Source organism: Daphnia magna, linkage group LG1 (genome assembly GCF_020631705.1).
Source record: "Daphnia magna isolate NIES linkage group LG1, ASM2063170v1.1, whole genome shotgun sequence".
Classification (NCBI taxonomy): domain Eukaryota; kingdom Metazoa; phylum Arthropoda; class Branchiopoda; order Diplostraca; family Daphniidae; genus Daphnia; species Daphnia magna.
The window spans coordinates 5,847,068-5,860,672 of record NC_059182.1 but is presented as its reverse complement, the minus strand read 5'-3'; the positions used below and the strand labels follow the sequence as shown (position 1 = coordinate 5,860,672).

The following is a 13,605-nucleotide window of genomic DNA, read 5'->3' as shown; positions in this document are numbered from 1 at the left end:
CAGTTCAGCTTCAGTTGGCTGTTCTCTGTATTTCGTGCTACTACTATTCGTTTCGCTAGTAATTTTTCTTTTTTCTTTTCGTCGGGCAGACGTCCAGTTGCTATAGAAGAAATAAAATCACCCACGCGCAGTTCTTTATTCCTTACGTATATATAACTGCCGCTTGATATAAGCGTCGCCGCTACATCACCAACTCGTTTTCGAAAATTAAAAATAGAGTTTGTGCGACCTTTTTTGTTTCGTCAGTGAGAGGCGGGAGGGAGGGGGACATTGGCCGATTTCGTGTTTTGTTTCGTTGATTTGAGTAACGACTGAGGACGCAGCGCACCGCATTTCAGCTGGACTCTATCTATACGGCTGGACTCCATTTGGACGGAACAAATGGCAACTTGAGGTGCGAGGTGAGTCTCTCCTTTTCTTTTTTTATCGTTCGCTTACGTTTATGCACTTTTTTGTGTGATGGTTCGAGGGTGAAAGCCACAAAGAGATTGGATGATGCGACCTCTGCAGAAGAGATGAAGGATGTTGTCATTGAAAGAGAGAGATAGCAATTCGCTCAGCCATCAATGTCAATAAAGAACATAATGACTTTTTCTTTTACGACGGCTAGCTCCCAATGTTAGATTGATACGCCACGTAGAGCCTTTTCAATTCCAAATAGATTTGCTTCCATTTAAAAAAATTGAAACAAAACAAATAAAAACCTTTAAAAGAAAGGGCCAGTACATTGTGGCTAGTTTACTCACAACCAACTATTGTGGCGTATATCATTTAGTTGGCATGGTCTTCAAAACTGAAAGATGGAGTGCGCGGTAAGAAGACGAACACAAAACTCAAAACAAAACAAAAGACCGGATTGAACGAAAACACGATTTAAAAGAGGAAGCGCATTTTTCCTCTCTCTCTCTCTCTCTCGAGAACCAAAAAAAAAAGAAAAGGAGTGGTAACCTTAAAAAAAAAAAAGACGAGCGATAGGAGTTGACAAGATGAACAGATCCATCATGGCAAATCCATCCATTGTCAACAAATCTCGTATGCGAGAACATACTCTCCTTCCCTTTTTTGATCTGCTCGTTTCACGTATAAACAAGGCTTACTATTGTCTGCCATTTATTTGCCTCTCAGCGTCCTGTATATTTAGTTGAGAATGTGTTTATAAATACGGAGTTAACCGAAGTATATATATGTGCACAGTTGGTCGATGTCATTCGAAAAGAAACGAATCGGAATGAGAGACAACAACAACAACAACAAAAAGCGATATACCTGCACGCGTTTATTTTACCTGTTGGCAAAAGCGGCAGCGTAATCTATTACACTCGAAGCCAAGTGACTAATAAGTCACACCCCTTTGCTCCTGGAATTTAAAGTGGAAGGGTCCGCCGAATCAAAGAAAAAGGGGACACCAAAACGCTGATGAGCCACCAATGTGCGCAGTCCCAATTTTTATCGGAAAAAAACCAAAACAGACAAAACAAAGTTTCTTGGCCATTCGATTGTCTGAATTCTCTTGGCCGTTTGCTTCGCTGCGTTTCAAAGTCTTTTCTATAGCCATCTAGTTTATAGCCATAAGAGGCTCATTGCATTTACACACATATCCTGCATATATAGCAGTGAAGTTTGCGAGATTACAGCGAGTCGGGAGTGATGTGGCCTTCGTCTTGTTTCTTTAACTTCTGCTGGCCCTCACCATTTTGCCCGGCTAAAATTGAAGACTTCCCCTCCGTACTTGCGATAACAAACGAAATCGTTTGCGGTGTTACTTACGCCATTGGGATTGCGAGGAACGGCGGCGGCGCACAATGGCCCGTCACTAATTCCTTTTGGCATGGGCTTCCCTTTTCGTTGCTGGCCACTGAGAAAATGAAATGACTCGTCTCTTTTTTTTTTTTTTTTTCTCTCTTATTCCCCCCCTTTTTCAATGGATAGCGCATAAAAACAAAAAAGGTACAAGGCGCTTGCGTCGAATTCGATGCTAATAAGCGGACATCTACCGTGATGATGGTATCGCACCATATTTTCATAAGTCCTTTAAATTGAAAGAAAAAAAAAAAACTAGCGCTAATTTAGAGAGAAAAAAGAAAAAAGAAGAAAAGAATTTGTATTGTACACATCGAGCGCACGTACACGAAAGCGAAAAAAACATTGAGGGACACTTTTTATCTACATTGTTTTCCTTATTTAGGATGTGCGGGGGACGTTGGAGCGATGTTGCAGCCAAGGAGGACAATATAACGGCATTAGAATCTTCTCCAATGAAAATGAGCCCTGTCGTTCCTCGTCGTCCCGTCCTACCGCTATAGCAACGATTGCCTCCGTTGTTAAAAGAAAGTCAGCAGCAATTTTGGCAATCAAAGCCTTTCTTTTTATTTTATTTTTTTATTTTTCGTTGAATTTTTTTTTCTTCCTTTATTTATTTATTTTTATTTTTATTTTCACGTTATACCTATAGAGAAGAGAAAAAGACGTCAATTCAAAGCCAACCAAATACATAAGGAACCAAGCAAACACTTTCCCGTCCATTTCCTCTATATGTATGTAGCCGATCGTCAGTGACTGACGAATAAAAGATTCTTCATATATCGACGACAACCTCGGCTCAGCGACGAATAATAAAATAATAGTCAAAAAAGAAAAGAAAAGAAACAAAAAAAAGAACCGCACGTTCTGAAAGTTGAGCGCACCTCGCTGCGTAAATATGCTGGATGCTAATGTGATGGCTGGCCCGTAAAAAGTGGTTCGCGATACATCCACCCGCTACAGCTTTTTGATAGCTTTTTCTTCTTCACACAGACTCAAAAAAAAAAAAATGCGAAGCGGGAGGCTGCTCAATTGAAGAGTGGGCGGAGTGTGCGACAGTTGATGGACGACACACCTTCATTTCAACTCATAGGAAGAGAGAGAGAAAAGAAAAGAAAAAAAAAGAGGGGGGTGGGAACATTAAAAACATAACCTCCGACAGCGGGGGGGAAACTGTGCCTTCTCTCTGCTGTTTTGAGTGGAATTCGAGCCAAAAAAAAAAAAAAAGTGTCTCCAAATCACCATGGATACGAGGGATCTGCTCGAGAACGACAATGTTTTCCAGTCGGCTACTGAAGCTGCGGCTGACTTTCTATCGATCGCTTCGTCGTTTGTGATTTCGCGCAACGAAACGGCCAGCAACGTCAGCAGCGTCACTAGCGTCACCAACGTCAGCAGCGTTCGACACTTGAATCCATCCGTGCAGGTACGTCCATCATGAAAATTAATTGGGCACCGAGGATCATCGTTGTCACATAAACCTTATTTACGCGCACCTCTAATTCAGAGGAAAGTTCACCGTCACGCTGTATATAAGAGACACGTGCGGATTAAAATAAAAGACTGGATATGTTAGCACATAACGCACCGAACCACTCTCATTGTTTTGTTTTTTTTGTGTCTTGCTCTACGTTATCGGCAGCTATAAATTAGTGGTTGGGTGGTCAAGTCCAAACAGTCGGGAGGGATCGTGTCACTAAGAAAGAGCAGCAACTCGTTCTTTTTCTTGATGTTCTTTAGCGTGATATATATATTATCATGCCCTTGTTTTGCTTTTTTTTTTTTGTCCATGTCTCTTTTTTTGCTTTTGTTATTGTCTACGTTTCTCTACAACGTCTTTCTCTCTCTCTCTCGCTGTCCTTTTGGCTTCATTTCCGCAAGAAGAAGACTGATTGGTAGGAATGGTCCGGCACATTGCCCTAGACGTGTATGGTGGTGATAGAAAACAATGGCCAACACAACCATTTTTGAAAGCATTTCGCTAGTGCTCCCCGTGTATCCCTATAGCTCAAACGATCATCAATCATTGTGCATCAGACATTATGGGAGCTCGGTTTCCTTCGCCATACACAAGGCTGTGCAAGACCAAGACGTAGGAAGAGAGTTATTAGATTTGCAATGACAGCAGATTCTTGACTAATGCTGTCGGTTCCGTCTATCTAATATAATATTTAATGGAAAATTGCAAGAGCTTCCTTTCACTGTAGGATATCATAATTGAAAAAAATGTGAAGAGGCGATGCGAGTAAACAAGAAAAAAACAAAACTGACATGTTTTTCTTTTTTTTTCTTTTTCCTTTTTTCCAATTTTGTTTTTATGTAACGACAACAACAATAACAACAAAAATAGGCGTTGTTGACGGTGTTTTACATGTTGGGCATCTCAGGCAACATTGCCGCCCTGATAATGTTGGGACGGAATGAGACGGCACGCAACAAGCGTCAAACGCTGATGCTCAAGTGCTTGGCGTGGAACGATCTTCTAGCCGTGACGGGCAGCTCCATTCAGATGCACTTGCAGCTCTACATGCCCAGCAGATGGGTTCTGACGCCTTACTTCTGCGGCGTCCGCGTTTTTTGGCGCGCCTTTGGACTAGGATCCGGAGCCGTCGCGCTGGCCATGGCCGTCGAACGTTGGTTCGCTCTCACCAAACCTTTCGTCTATCAAACGGTAATCGTATATCGATAAGACACACACACACACACATGCAGAGGCATCGAGCCAAGCCGATTCTTTCAGACTGTTATTATAGTGCTTTAAATATATACTAAAGCCTACACTGCCTCTGTGTGTGTCTGTCTGTGTTGTGCATAAAAACGGGGCTCATTTTATACCAGGCCAGAACAAACTTTTTTTCAATTGGACAGGAAAATAGATAGGTACGACTATGGTATATACACTAGTTTTTTATCGATAGCGATAGTGTATAGTAGTAGACTATAGTATGGTAGCAGCATGGGCAAGTCGGCTGGGAATGCGGCAACAACTTGAACGTGCCCTCTTTTCTCTTCAAAACTTATTGCCTATAGAGTCAGGGTCAAATTGATGCCTTTCGTCTTTTTTGCCGACGTATAATACAGAACACACACACAAAGACACACACACACATCGGGGCGGTAGTGTTATTATAGATTCAGCCCCGTGCGAGTATATGGCGCAATCCATATTTAGGCCTGACCTCCCCGTAATAGGTCCGTGTTATCCAGACTGAGATATATGTGTAGCCATTATGCAGACACGAGTAGTTTTCTCTCTGGAACCAAACAACAAAACAACAACAACAACAACATGAAAATTGAAAAGAATCTTCATTCATCAAACGCAGTTGGCCGCTTCTGTGCGTCCTTCGAGATCTATATATACAAAGTAATCGTCTTGTGGACTTGTGGTGTTGGTTGAATCATAAAAACGGATACATCATTCGCGATTATGATAGAATTCCACTTCTCTTTTTTCTCTTTTTTCTTTTGCCTACATTAAAAGACCACCTTAAAAAAAAAAAAATCATAATAATTTATTTGCTATAGCTCTTTTTCCGCCAGAGTAAACTTGGCTCAATGCCGTCTGTCTATAAAAAATAAAATAAAAAAACGGACACATCAAACCGATTTTAAAAGCGTCTTTTATACTCTACACTCTATACGCGTATAGATGTCGGGGAAGATCATTGACAATATCGATCCGCCTATAGCAGACTATGTTCAATCAGTCTACATTCTAAAAGGTACATAGATTGGTTTGGTATGCACCACCGGGCGGAGCCACACAGATTTTGGCAAGTACTACTTACATATACTACATCGGGGCGGAAAGGCGAAAACAATACAGCATGTGTGTGGCGGTCTTTGTACAGCTTCTTCTTGTTGTCAAATGATGCCCGAAAAAAAACAAGAAAAACATGGCCAGTTGTAAAAACAACAGGGTACCCGTTACTGTACAAAATGTAGTCACCCACTGTGTAAAACAAGGCAGTTGAAGTGAATAGAGAACACACGCAAATCGATTTGGTATTCCACGCTGTGCGTCTGTATACACCAGTAATGGATACGAGCACTATACAACAATGCAATCGCTAAACGATATGTTATATGCGCAGTATTGTTGCATTAGGCAATCTCTCCAACTGTCTTTACTTTGTACAGTATGCAAATGCAACTTGATACTTTTATCGATTCAAACATAATAATAATAATAATAATGAAATTTGAAACAAACAAACATTACAGAAAGTGACGTATCGCCGAATTCAGAGTTCGATTTTCGGATTGTGGATTCTGGTCACGATACTTTCCTGTTTGCCGTTTTTCGGTTTCGGTCTCTACTATGATACGTCCCAAGTTGGATACAAGCGTTGTTCCAGGTAAATAATAAAAGAAACGCATTTGGCTATGATTTTGACTTTATGTATATAGACATGTCATGATTGATTGATTTTGTTTTTTGATTCAATTTCACAACAACAACAAAAAACAAACAAAAAAACAAAACAGATACCGGTTCGGTACGACTCCCGACGACATTGCCTACGCCTACGTTTGGTTCGGTTTCGGTGCGCTATTTCGCCAAATCACCTTGAAATAATGATTTCAAAAATCCGTTTTGCATACGTAATTGATTTTATGCATGTGGGCCATTAGGTTTGACCATGTGCGTCCTGATTGTGGCCTGCAATCTCGGTGTAATCGAGGCACTCTACCAGATGAATCGACGGAGCGGCAATCGCAGATTGACCCGCTATCCGGTCGAAATGCCCGCCATTGGAAATCAACATCAGCCATTAAGGGACAAACCATCGAATCATTTGCGTGATTCATTTTCAGTGCGCCAGAGCATCGAGCTGGACAACAGTTCATTTTCCAACAGCTCGACCAGTCGTCATCATTTAAGCATCCGACAAAGAGACTCTTCGGCTAGCTCTTCAGCGTCGCGACGACGTCACCGTCACCACGGTGCCAATCACCAGACGCAGGAAGAAATCAAATTCGCCCGTCTGATGGCCGTCCTCTGTATCTTCTACGTCCTCTGCTGGATTCCGCAATTAGTAAGAATCACAAAAATAGAGTCATCCTTATAATAGGCTATCCATTTCAGTGCGCATCGCACGGCAGCCATACGTTGCAAGCTAATAAACATTTAACTGCCTCATCACGGGGGCCAGGTCTACGTATCGTATGTCCTTCCATTTTGGAAGGCGTAAAACAAAAAAAAACTGTGCCACTCTTCATAGTGCTGGCTCTCGAGTTCTATGCAGAATAGGCCATAGCGGCACTATAACGTCCTGAAACGGAACGCCCTTGTCGACCGACATTCCCGTCCCAGCTATGCAGCTGAGACTGGCGTCTTTTTTTGTTCTTTTCAGTAAATAATGTTACATCAACCTCGAGTGGTGTTTGATTAAAACAGGGAGAGAGAGAGTTTGAATATTGGGTATCCCGAACGCGGCACTTTATCCGCAGCCCAAACGTTAGAGGCCAGGCGACACAGATAAAAAGCCATCGTTCAGTAATTTATTACGAGGTTTCACGTTTGCATCTTGACAGCCGGTATACGTTCAATCCTGTTTAGTATTTAGAAGAAGAAAACTATATCAGAGGCCAACTGTTGGCCTCTGTCAACCGGCGACGACCGTGACCATTAGTCGTAAGCGCAAGGACGCAGACGCTTAAAAAGACATACAAGCTCGAAGACCCGCTTTAAGTGTTGTATGCATAATGACCCTCTATCGTGTTGCTGCTGGTTCGTGATCGTCTTTTTCATGGAAGAGCGTCCCCCTGTTTTTGGTTTTTATTTATACCTCTACATACAAGCGTAAATACATGAATGTGCATATACACGAGGCTGATATATATCTATCGAAGGCAAACGTTCTTTCCTTCTTTTTTTCTTGAAAAAAACAAACAAAACACAAAAAAAATCGTTCCGCACCGGCTATTTGTTGCCGGTTGATGTATATATAATTGATTTTCAATGTATCGTGAAAGCTTCGGTGGTATCGGATGTCCGGCGTGAGACTCGACTATACATTTATCTGTATAATGTCGTGGCTTTATTTTTTCGTTCTTATCTATTTTTATTCATTTTTTTTTCTCCTTTTGCTGTAGGGGGAGGGGTAAGGAGAGGATTTCGTGTTATCATGTGCCAGAGAGATTGCCGTATATCACTTCATTGGATGTCATGCCTCTAAACTTGTACTATTGAACGTATAGTCACTGGCCCAGGGCAAGCGTGACAGTCTCCTCTTATTTTATTTTTTTTCCTCCTCTCTTCTTAGTTTGAAATCCCATTTTAATATTGTAAATGGGAACCGAACAACCGAGCCATAATCGGAAGTCGGACAAAAAAAAAAAAAAGTCACGACCGGTTATCAGTTTGTTTTGTTGTTGACGTGGAATATTTCAGTTGCAACACACAAATGCTTGGCGGGGATTGAAACTTCAATCAAGTTGCCATTGAAAAAATTTGCGGCAAAGCGATTCGCACCGAAGATAGTCTCTTCTCTCTTGATAGAGAATGATGGTCAAGCCGCAAACGAACAATTCCTTATTTCTCTTTTTTGATTTTCGTTCGAGCTGTCAAAATGTTTTTTTTTTTCTCTTTTCTCCGTTGAAACCTGAGAGACTGCGTGCCTCCACGGTGTATTATAATAGACACTTTTTTTTTTTTTTTTCATTTGGCGGGGCAGCTCCGTGTGGCATTCAAATTCACGACATCGTTATAGGTGAACAAGAATGGCCATGTTGCATGAACCTTTTTTTTTTTTTTTCGGCACGGAACATTCGATATGTGTGTTTGCGGCTTACTCTACGGAACAAAATTCTGGCCTTACCAAAAATGTCTGCGATCTAGTGTGATAAAGAGCCTTATAATGCAATAAATCGATCACCATCACAACGGCAACGTTTTTATAGAATCAAACTGAATATTCCCTTTTTGTTTGCACAGTCTTTGTCTTTTTCGTTCCGTTAAATTTAATATTAAAAAACAAATGGAAAAAAAAGAAAGTTTTTATCCGTTATATAATGGATTTTGTTTTGTTTTGTTTTTTTTTTTGTGCAAATTATCGCTGATGTAAATCAATAGGTAGCCATTCCAGTGGGTTTGGCCAATCCGAAAAACCAAGAGCGCGTTTTCTTTCGAGTGGCCGACGTCTGCATCGCACTCAACTTTGTACTCGATCCTTTCATCTACGTCCTGTTGAGAGGCCAGTGCGGACGCAGCTGTTGCTGTCGGGCCTGCAATCCGTCCCGGTGCTGGCCGTGCCGGAAGATGAATCGACAAGAAACATCGCTCGCCTCCCAATTGGCCAAGGACGACGCCAAGTTGGCAGGTAAAGTAGCCTCCCTGCCTATTTTCTTGAAGACTTAAAGACTACCTTTTTGCATCCGTTAAGGTCGTCCCGTGTGTACGATGAACGCGGGACAACAACTTGTTAGCTCTTTCTGTTGCATTCTGTTCTTTTTGTTTTCTTTTCTTTTATTTATGGCGATTTTTTCTTGTTTTCTTTTTGAACATTTTTGTATTTATTTTTTTATTTTATTATTGTTTTTTTTTTTTTACTTGTGCGATTAGTCGGCGGCGACCTTGCCTACGGAATGCAGACGCAAGAAACGACAGCCGTACCAGATCGAGATTACGTTCCGCTCAAAACTCTTTTGGCTGACAAAGATAACAGTTTGCCCATGGTCAGTAGAGAACAGCCGGTTTGAAACAAAACAATATATTAGGGCATTATTTCTAAGTAATTTGCTTGTCATTATTTTTACCGGTTCAAAAAAACAAACAAAAACCAAACGAGTAGCAGATCACTGTGTGATATGTCTGTTCTTCTTTTTTTGGTTATATTTGAATAGGGAAAAGAAAAGAAACACAAACCAAAACCAAAACCTAAATACCAACTGTCTTCTGACTTGTCTATCTCTCTCTCTCTCTCTCTTTTGTTTTTGTTTTTTTTCTGCGTTGTTGTTCGTCTTTGGTTTACTCAGCAAACACCAAAAGACAAAGAAAAAAAACAAAGACAACGAGCAAGAAATCTCGTCTATTGTCGCCAAACATTTCCCTTCTTCCACTCTTTCCAAGTGTGTGTGAGTGTGTGTGTGTCTGCCGTACTTGTGTGTGTCTGAGTGTGTGTACTTTGCTGTAGTTTTTAACGCCCCGAAAATTTCCCCAAGTCGTAAATAAATCCCTCCCGAACAAGCGAATATAAACTGCAACTATCCCACTAGTACGAAAAAGAAAAAGAAAAGAAAAGAAAAACAAAAAATAAATAAATAAAACGGAATAAATAAATAACACGACTGACTGCAATTATTGGCTAAAATATTGCAACAACTCGCATAAAAAATAAGGGAAGAAACGTGTCCTCCTTGTTGAACAGTGAACCCAGAAGTTATGCACCTTTTTTCCCGAGAGAAATTTCCAGCTGCGGTGTGAATAAAAACCTGTAGCAAAATCGAAAAGGATGAAACTAATCGTGGTTTGGCGGCCGTTCATTATTTGCATTGGAAATTAAACATACTTGATCGATGGATTGTTCGTCGTCACGATTCAAAGAGGATCTGACAAACTCAGCTACGTTCCCTTTCCAGGGAACTTCCGCCCAATGGCTACCATTTAACGAGACTCTTCATTGTGGTATGGTAGCAAAACTAAGGAGGGCCTTGTTTTGAAAACAAAGCAAACGAACGTAGGAGTAACGTTATTTATAAATACAGGTTTTATATAAACAACGTTTCACGTAGTCGTAGGTGCTACAGAATCCTTGCAACATCCATGGAAAGATTGTGCTGATTGCAGTTTCCTGCCACCTAGCGAAAAGATTTTGATTTCAGGTGCGCAGCTTTCGGATTGAAAGAATGCGAAACACGTTACTACGACTGTAGGGATAATGCAGTTTCGGACCTAGTTGGAAAGGCGCTAGCATCGCAAAAGTATTTGTTTTTTTCTTTCAGGTTTCCCGTTTCGCATCTCCGTTTTATCTGTGGTCGTCTGCTGATCGATACGGCTCGTGCGTGGCTAGCAGCCGACATGCCAAGTACCGGACGCGGTACTGGATCCGTAGCTTGCTTTACGGTGTGATTCATCTCCAGTTCCTGCTTGAAAATCCATTAAAAAGGGATATTATTTTTACAGAAAATGAGAATACTCAGTTAACATAGTGTTTGAAAGATTTAGTATTTTGAATCTTAATCTTAACTGGCTCACCAACGTTTTGAATTAAGGAAAATCTTGTTACTTTTTGCTTACGTCTAGAGTGGTACAGTAATTTTTTTTGTTCGGCATTTCTTTGGCATGAAATGTGCCGGTCGCTCCCTCGACTTTATACCGGAGCATTTCCTAGTCGGAATAATCATAATTTTTCCGTTTGTTTTGTTTTTCCTCCGTCCAACTTGCAATCTCATTCGTGATCGTTATTAAAAAAATTCGTGTCATTGGTGTTCTTCGTGTTATTATTTCCTTGAACGGTGAGTCTGAAAGAAAACCGACATTTTCCTGTTTCAGCAGATGTGGCCTGTCAAAATGTTTTCACTGAGCAAACTTGACCCTTGTAGCCATCAGCTAAGCTTATCTTACTGATAGTAAAATATGGTTTTTTTTTCAGCATACAGTTTGTGTGTTTTATCCTAACCGCTATCCACTAAAGTACTCAGCATGCCAATCGTTTCATTCATTAGCAATTTTTCGCTGTCACTTTTATCATGAGTAACTTTTCTTTTTTATTTACCAGATTTATTCCTACCATTACTTAATGGACTGAAGACCATCTGTGAACAGTCACCATGGATGTCTCAAAGTATAGTGGGTGTTCTATATGTGATATCTTTCTCAACTGACCTCCACGTTTCGTCTTGCAGACTACTAATGTACATCTGGGGTAGCATTCGGTTCTTCTTGATCATTGTCAACAACTTATACTGCATACCGACACACTGTTTGTGGTTGCTAACCCTCTGGCCTTTGAAATGGTTTTCCCCTGAAGTTTATTTGACATTGGAAGGCTTCGGTTTCCAGTGGCTACTCTCCATGGTGTCTGCGTGGAGCTACACGGCTGGTTATGATAGTGAGCCTTTGCATTCAATTTAAAGAAGTGCTGTACAGCTACGTAATCCCATATTTGATTATTGCAGTTGTGGAAATGGGTGACGACATTCAGAAAATAGTCAATGATAAAGCTCTTATGTTAATCAATCATCAGTCAACCTCTGATGTGCCATTGATAATGGCGGCCTTGGACGGTCGTAGCCGTAACATTATGTGGATCATGGACAGAATGTTCATGAAAACTAATTTCGGGGTGGTTTCCTGGTTCCACAAGGATTTTTTCATTAGCTCGGTGTGTAGTCACCATAGTCACCGTTCGAAGCAGCCATATATGCATTGACCTTGAAATCTCCTTTGTTTGCAGGGCAAAGCGCGTCGAGAGCAGTCGTTAACGGAACTGACTGTTCACCTGTCCAATGTCTATATGCCTTGCAAGCGGACGTGGATCCTCCTATTTCCCGAAGGCGGTTTTTTGCGCAAACGACGTGAGATCAGCCGCAAATTCGCTCTACAAAATTCTCTACCCATATTGCATCACACGACCATCCCTCGTGTCGGAGCCGTTCAAAACGTGGTAGCTACAATTGGCCCGCAAAGGGCAAGGATGATGGCTAACGGCAACGGCAATCTCTCGCGTAATGCCCGATGTGTTTCCCATTCGATCTGAACTGGAGGATGGTGCGCTGACGCCAACTTTTCTGGTTTTTGTTTTGATTCCTTGCAGCGAATTGGGCCAACGACAGTTTGAAATGGATCATCGACTTGACGATCGCCTATCCCGATGGCAAGCCCTTGGATATTCTGACTATTTTTATGGCGTCGGCCGTGCCTTGCAACACCATATTCCACTACCGGTGCTATCCCATTTCGGAGGTGATTGTGATTTATTTCGATTTCACTGCAACAACTGGAAAACGCAGGAAAATGTCCATCTAATATTTTATGTCACAGGTGCCAACGGACAACGAGTTGCTGAAGCAGTGGGTCTACGATCGATACATTGAGAAGGACACCCTGTTGGCCAAGTATTATGAAACTGGTAAGTTTCCGGATCACAGACGACCCGACGAGTTTTGCCGCCCGCGCCCAGTACTTCACGACGGTTTCCGCACCGTCATCCTTCACGTCCTGTACATCACGTCCACACTGTTCCATTGGAATCTACTGACATTGCTCTTCTCTTCAATTTTCTGAGAAAAGAGGCGAAAAAATAAGGTCTCACTCACGTGTTCGAGTCACATAGCTTTCGTGTCTGCTTTTTTGTTTCCAACTCCCCATTCGCCCTCTGGTTCGTCTACGTTCGTGTCGTCTCGTGTTGCACGCCATCTTTCGTGCTAGCCGTTGTGAAGTTTCCCAACAGCACGGAGTAGAAAACCTCCCCCTCCCTCCTTATCCTTACCTCTTGTTTTTTGCGACATCGATTCCTTGAAAACAACAAATTCCTGCCCGTCTCTTCTTTTTTTAGTCCCCGTGCAAAGTCAAGACTTCATTATCATGTTATGTGTCCGTGCGCCTGTGGATTCGTTGTACGTAGAGGAGAGTGGTCTCACAGTGTTTTGACATGTTAATGGCCGTTTTTTATGATATAATCTTTGAGTTGATTATATGATAACTACACTCAGCTCGACTTTCTTTCGAGTGTATCGCCTGTTCACCCCGAACCAGGACACTTAGTAGATATATATATATATTTTTCTTGTTTCGTGCTTGACATCACGGCTAGTATAATTAGAACACCAAAATGATTTCAAAATCAGTGCGTGGGC

At 41.5% G+C, this 13,605-nt stretch overlaps 2 protein-coding genes and 1 long non-coding RNA gene across 7 annotated transcripts; 2 read left to right on the top strand and 1 right to left on the bottom strand.

The window, feature by feature from the left end:
* The first annotated feature begins 2 nt into the window (after positions 1 to 2).
* LOC116924200 (prostaglandin D2 receptor) lies at positions 3 to 10,090 on the top strand. 2 transcript variants are annotated; one of them, XM_045176654.1, is made up of 9 exons: positions 3 to 394; positions 2,186 to 2,331; positions 2,453 to 3,226; positions 4,151 to 4,471; positions 6,028 to 6,161; positions 6,292 to 6,350; positions 6,439 to 6,842; positions 8,882 to 9,128; positions 9,371 to 10,090. In XM_045176654.1, the coding sequence occupies exons 3-9, from the start codon at positions 3,044 to 3,046 to the stop codon at positions 9,505 to 9,507; spliced, it is 1,485 nt and encodes a 494-aa protein (XP_045032589.1). In that variant the 5' UTR covers positions 3 to 394; positions 2,186 to 2,331; positions 2,453 to 3,043; the 3' UTR covers positions 9,508 to 10,090. The 2 variants fall into 2 exon arrangements, with proteins under 2 accessions (XP_045032589.1, XP_032786593.1); XM_032930702.2 differs by having other exon boundaries at positions 3 to 401.
* LOC116924807 lies at positions 9,321 to 10,825 on the bottom strand. The gene is made up of 2 exons (XR_004395177.2): positions 10,317 to 10,825; positions 9,321 to 10,239 (listed from the first exon to the last, which is right to left on the bottom strand). It is a non-coding gene; the product is annotated as an uncharacterized LOC116924807 (long non-coding RNA).
* LOC116924275 (acyl-CoA:lysophosphatidylglycerol acyltransferase 1) lies at positions 10,786 to 13,471 on the top strand. Of its 4 annotated transcripts, none has more exons than XM_032930812.2 (7): positions 10,786 to 10,870; positions 11,526 to 11,591; positions 11,653 to 11,858; positions 11,926 to 12,131; positions 12,204 to 12,474; positions 12,564 to 12,712; positions 12,791 to 13,471. In XM_032930812.2, exons 2-7 carry the CDS (start codon positions 11,578 to 11,580, stop codon positions 13,031 to 13,033), a joined length of 1,089 nt encoding a protein of 362 aa, XP_032786703.2. In that variant the 5' UTR covers positions 10,786 to 10,870; positions 11,526 to 11,577; the 3' UTR covers positions 13,034 to 13,471. The 4 variants fall into 4 exon arrangements, with proteins under 4 accessions (XP_032786703.2, XP_032786689.2, XP_032786683.2 ...); XM_032930798.2 differs by having other exon boundaries at positions 10,810 to 11,054; XM_032930792.2 differs by having other exon boundaries at positions 10,810 to 11,262.
* The last annotated feature ends 134 nt before the right edge of the window (positions 13,472 to 13,605 follow it).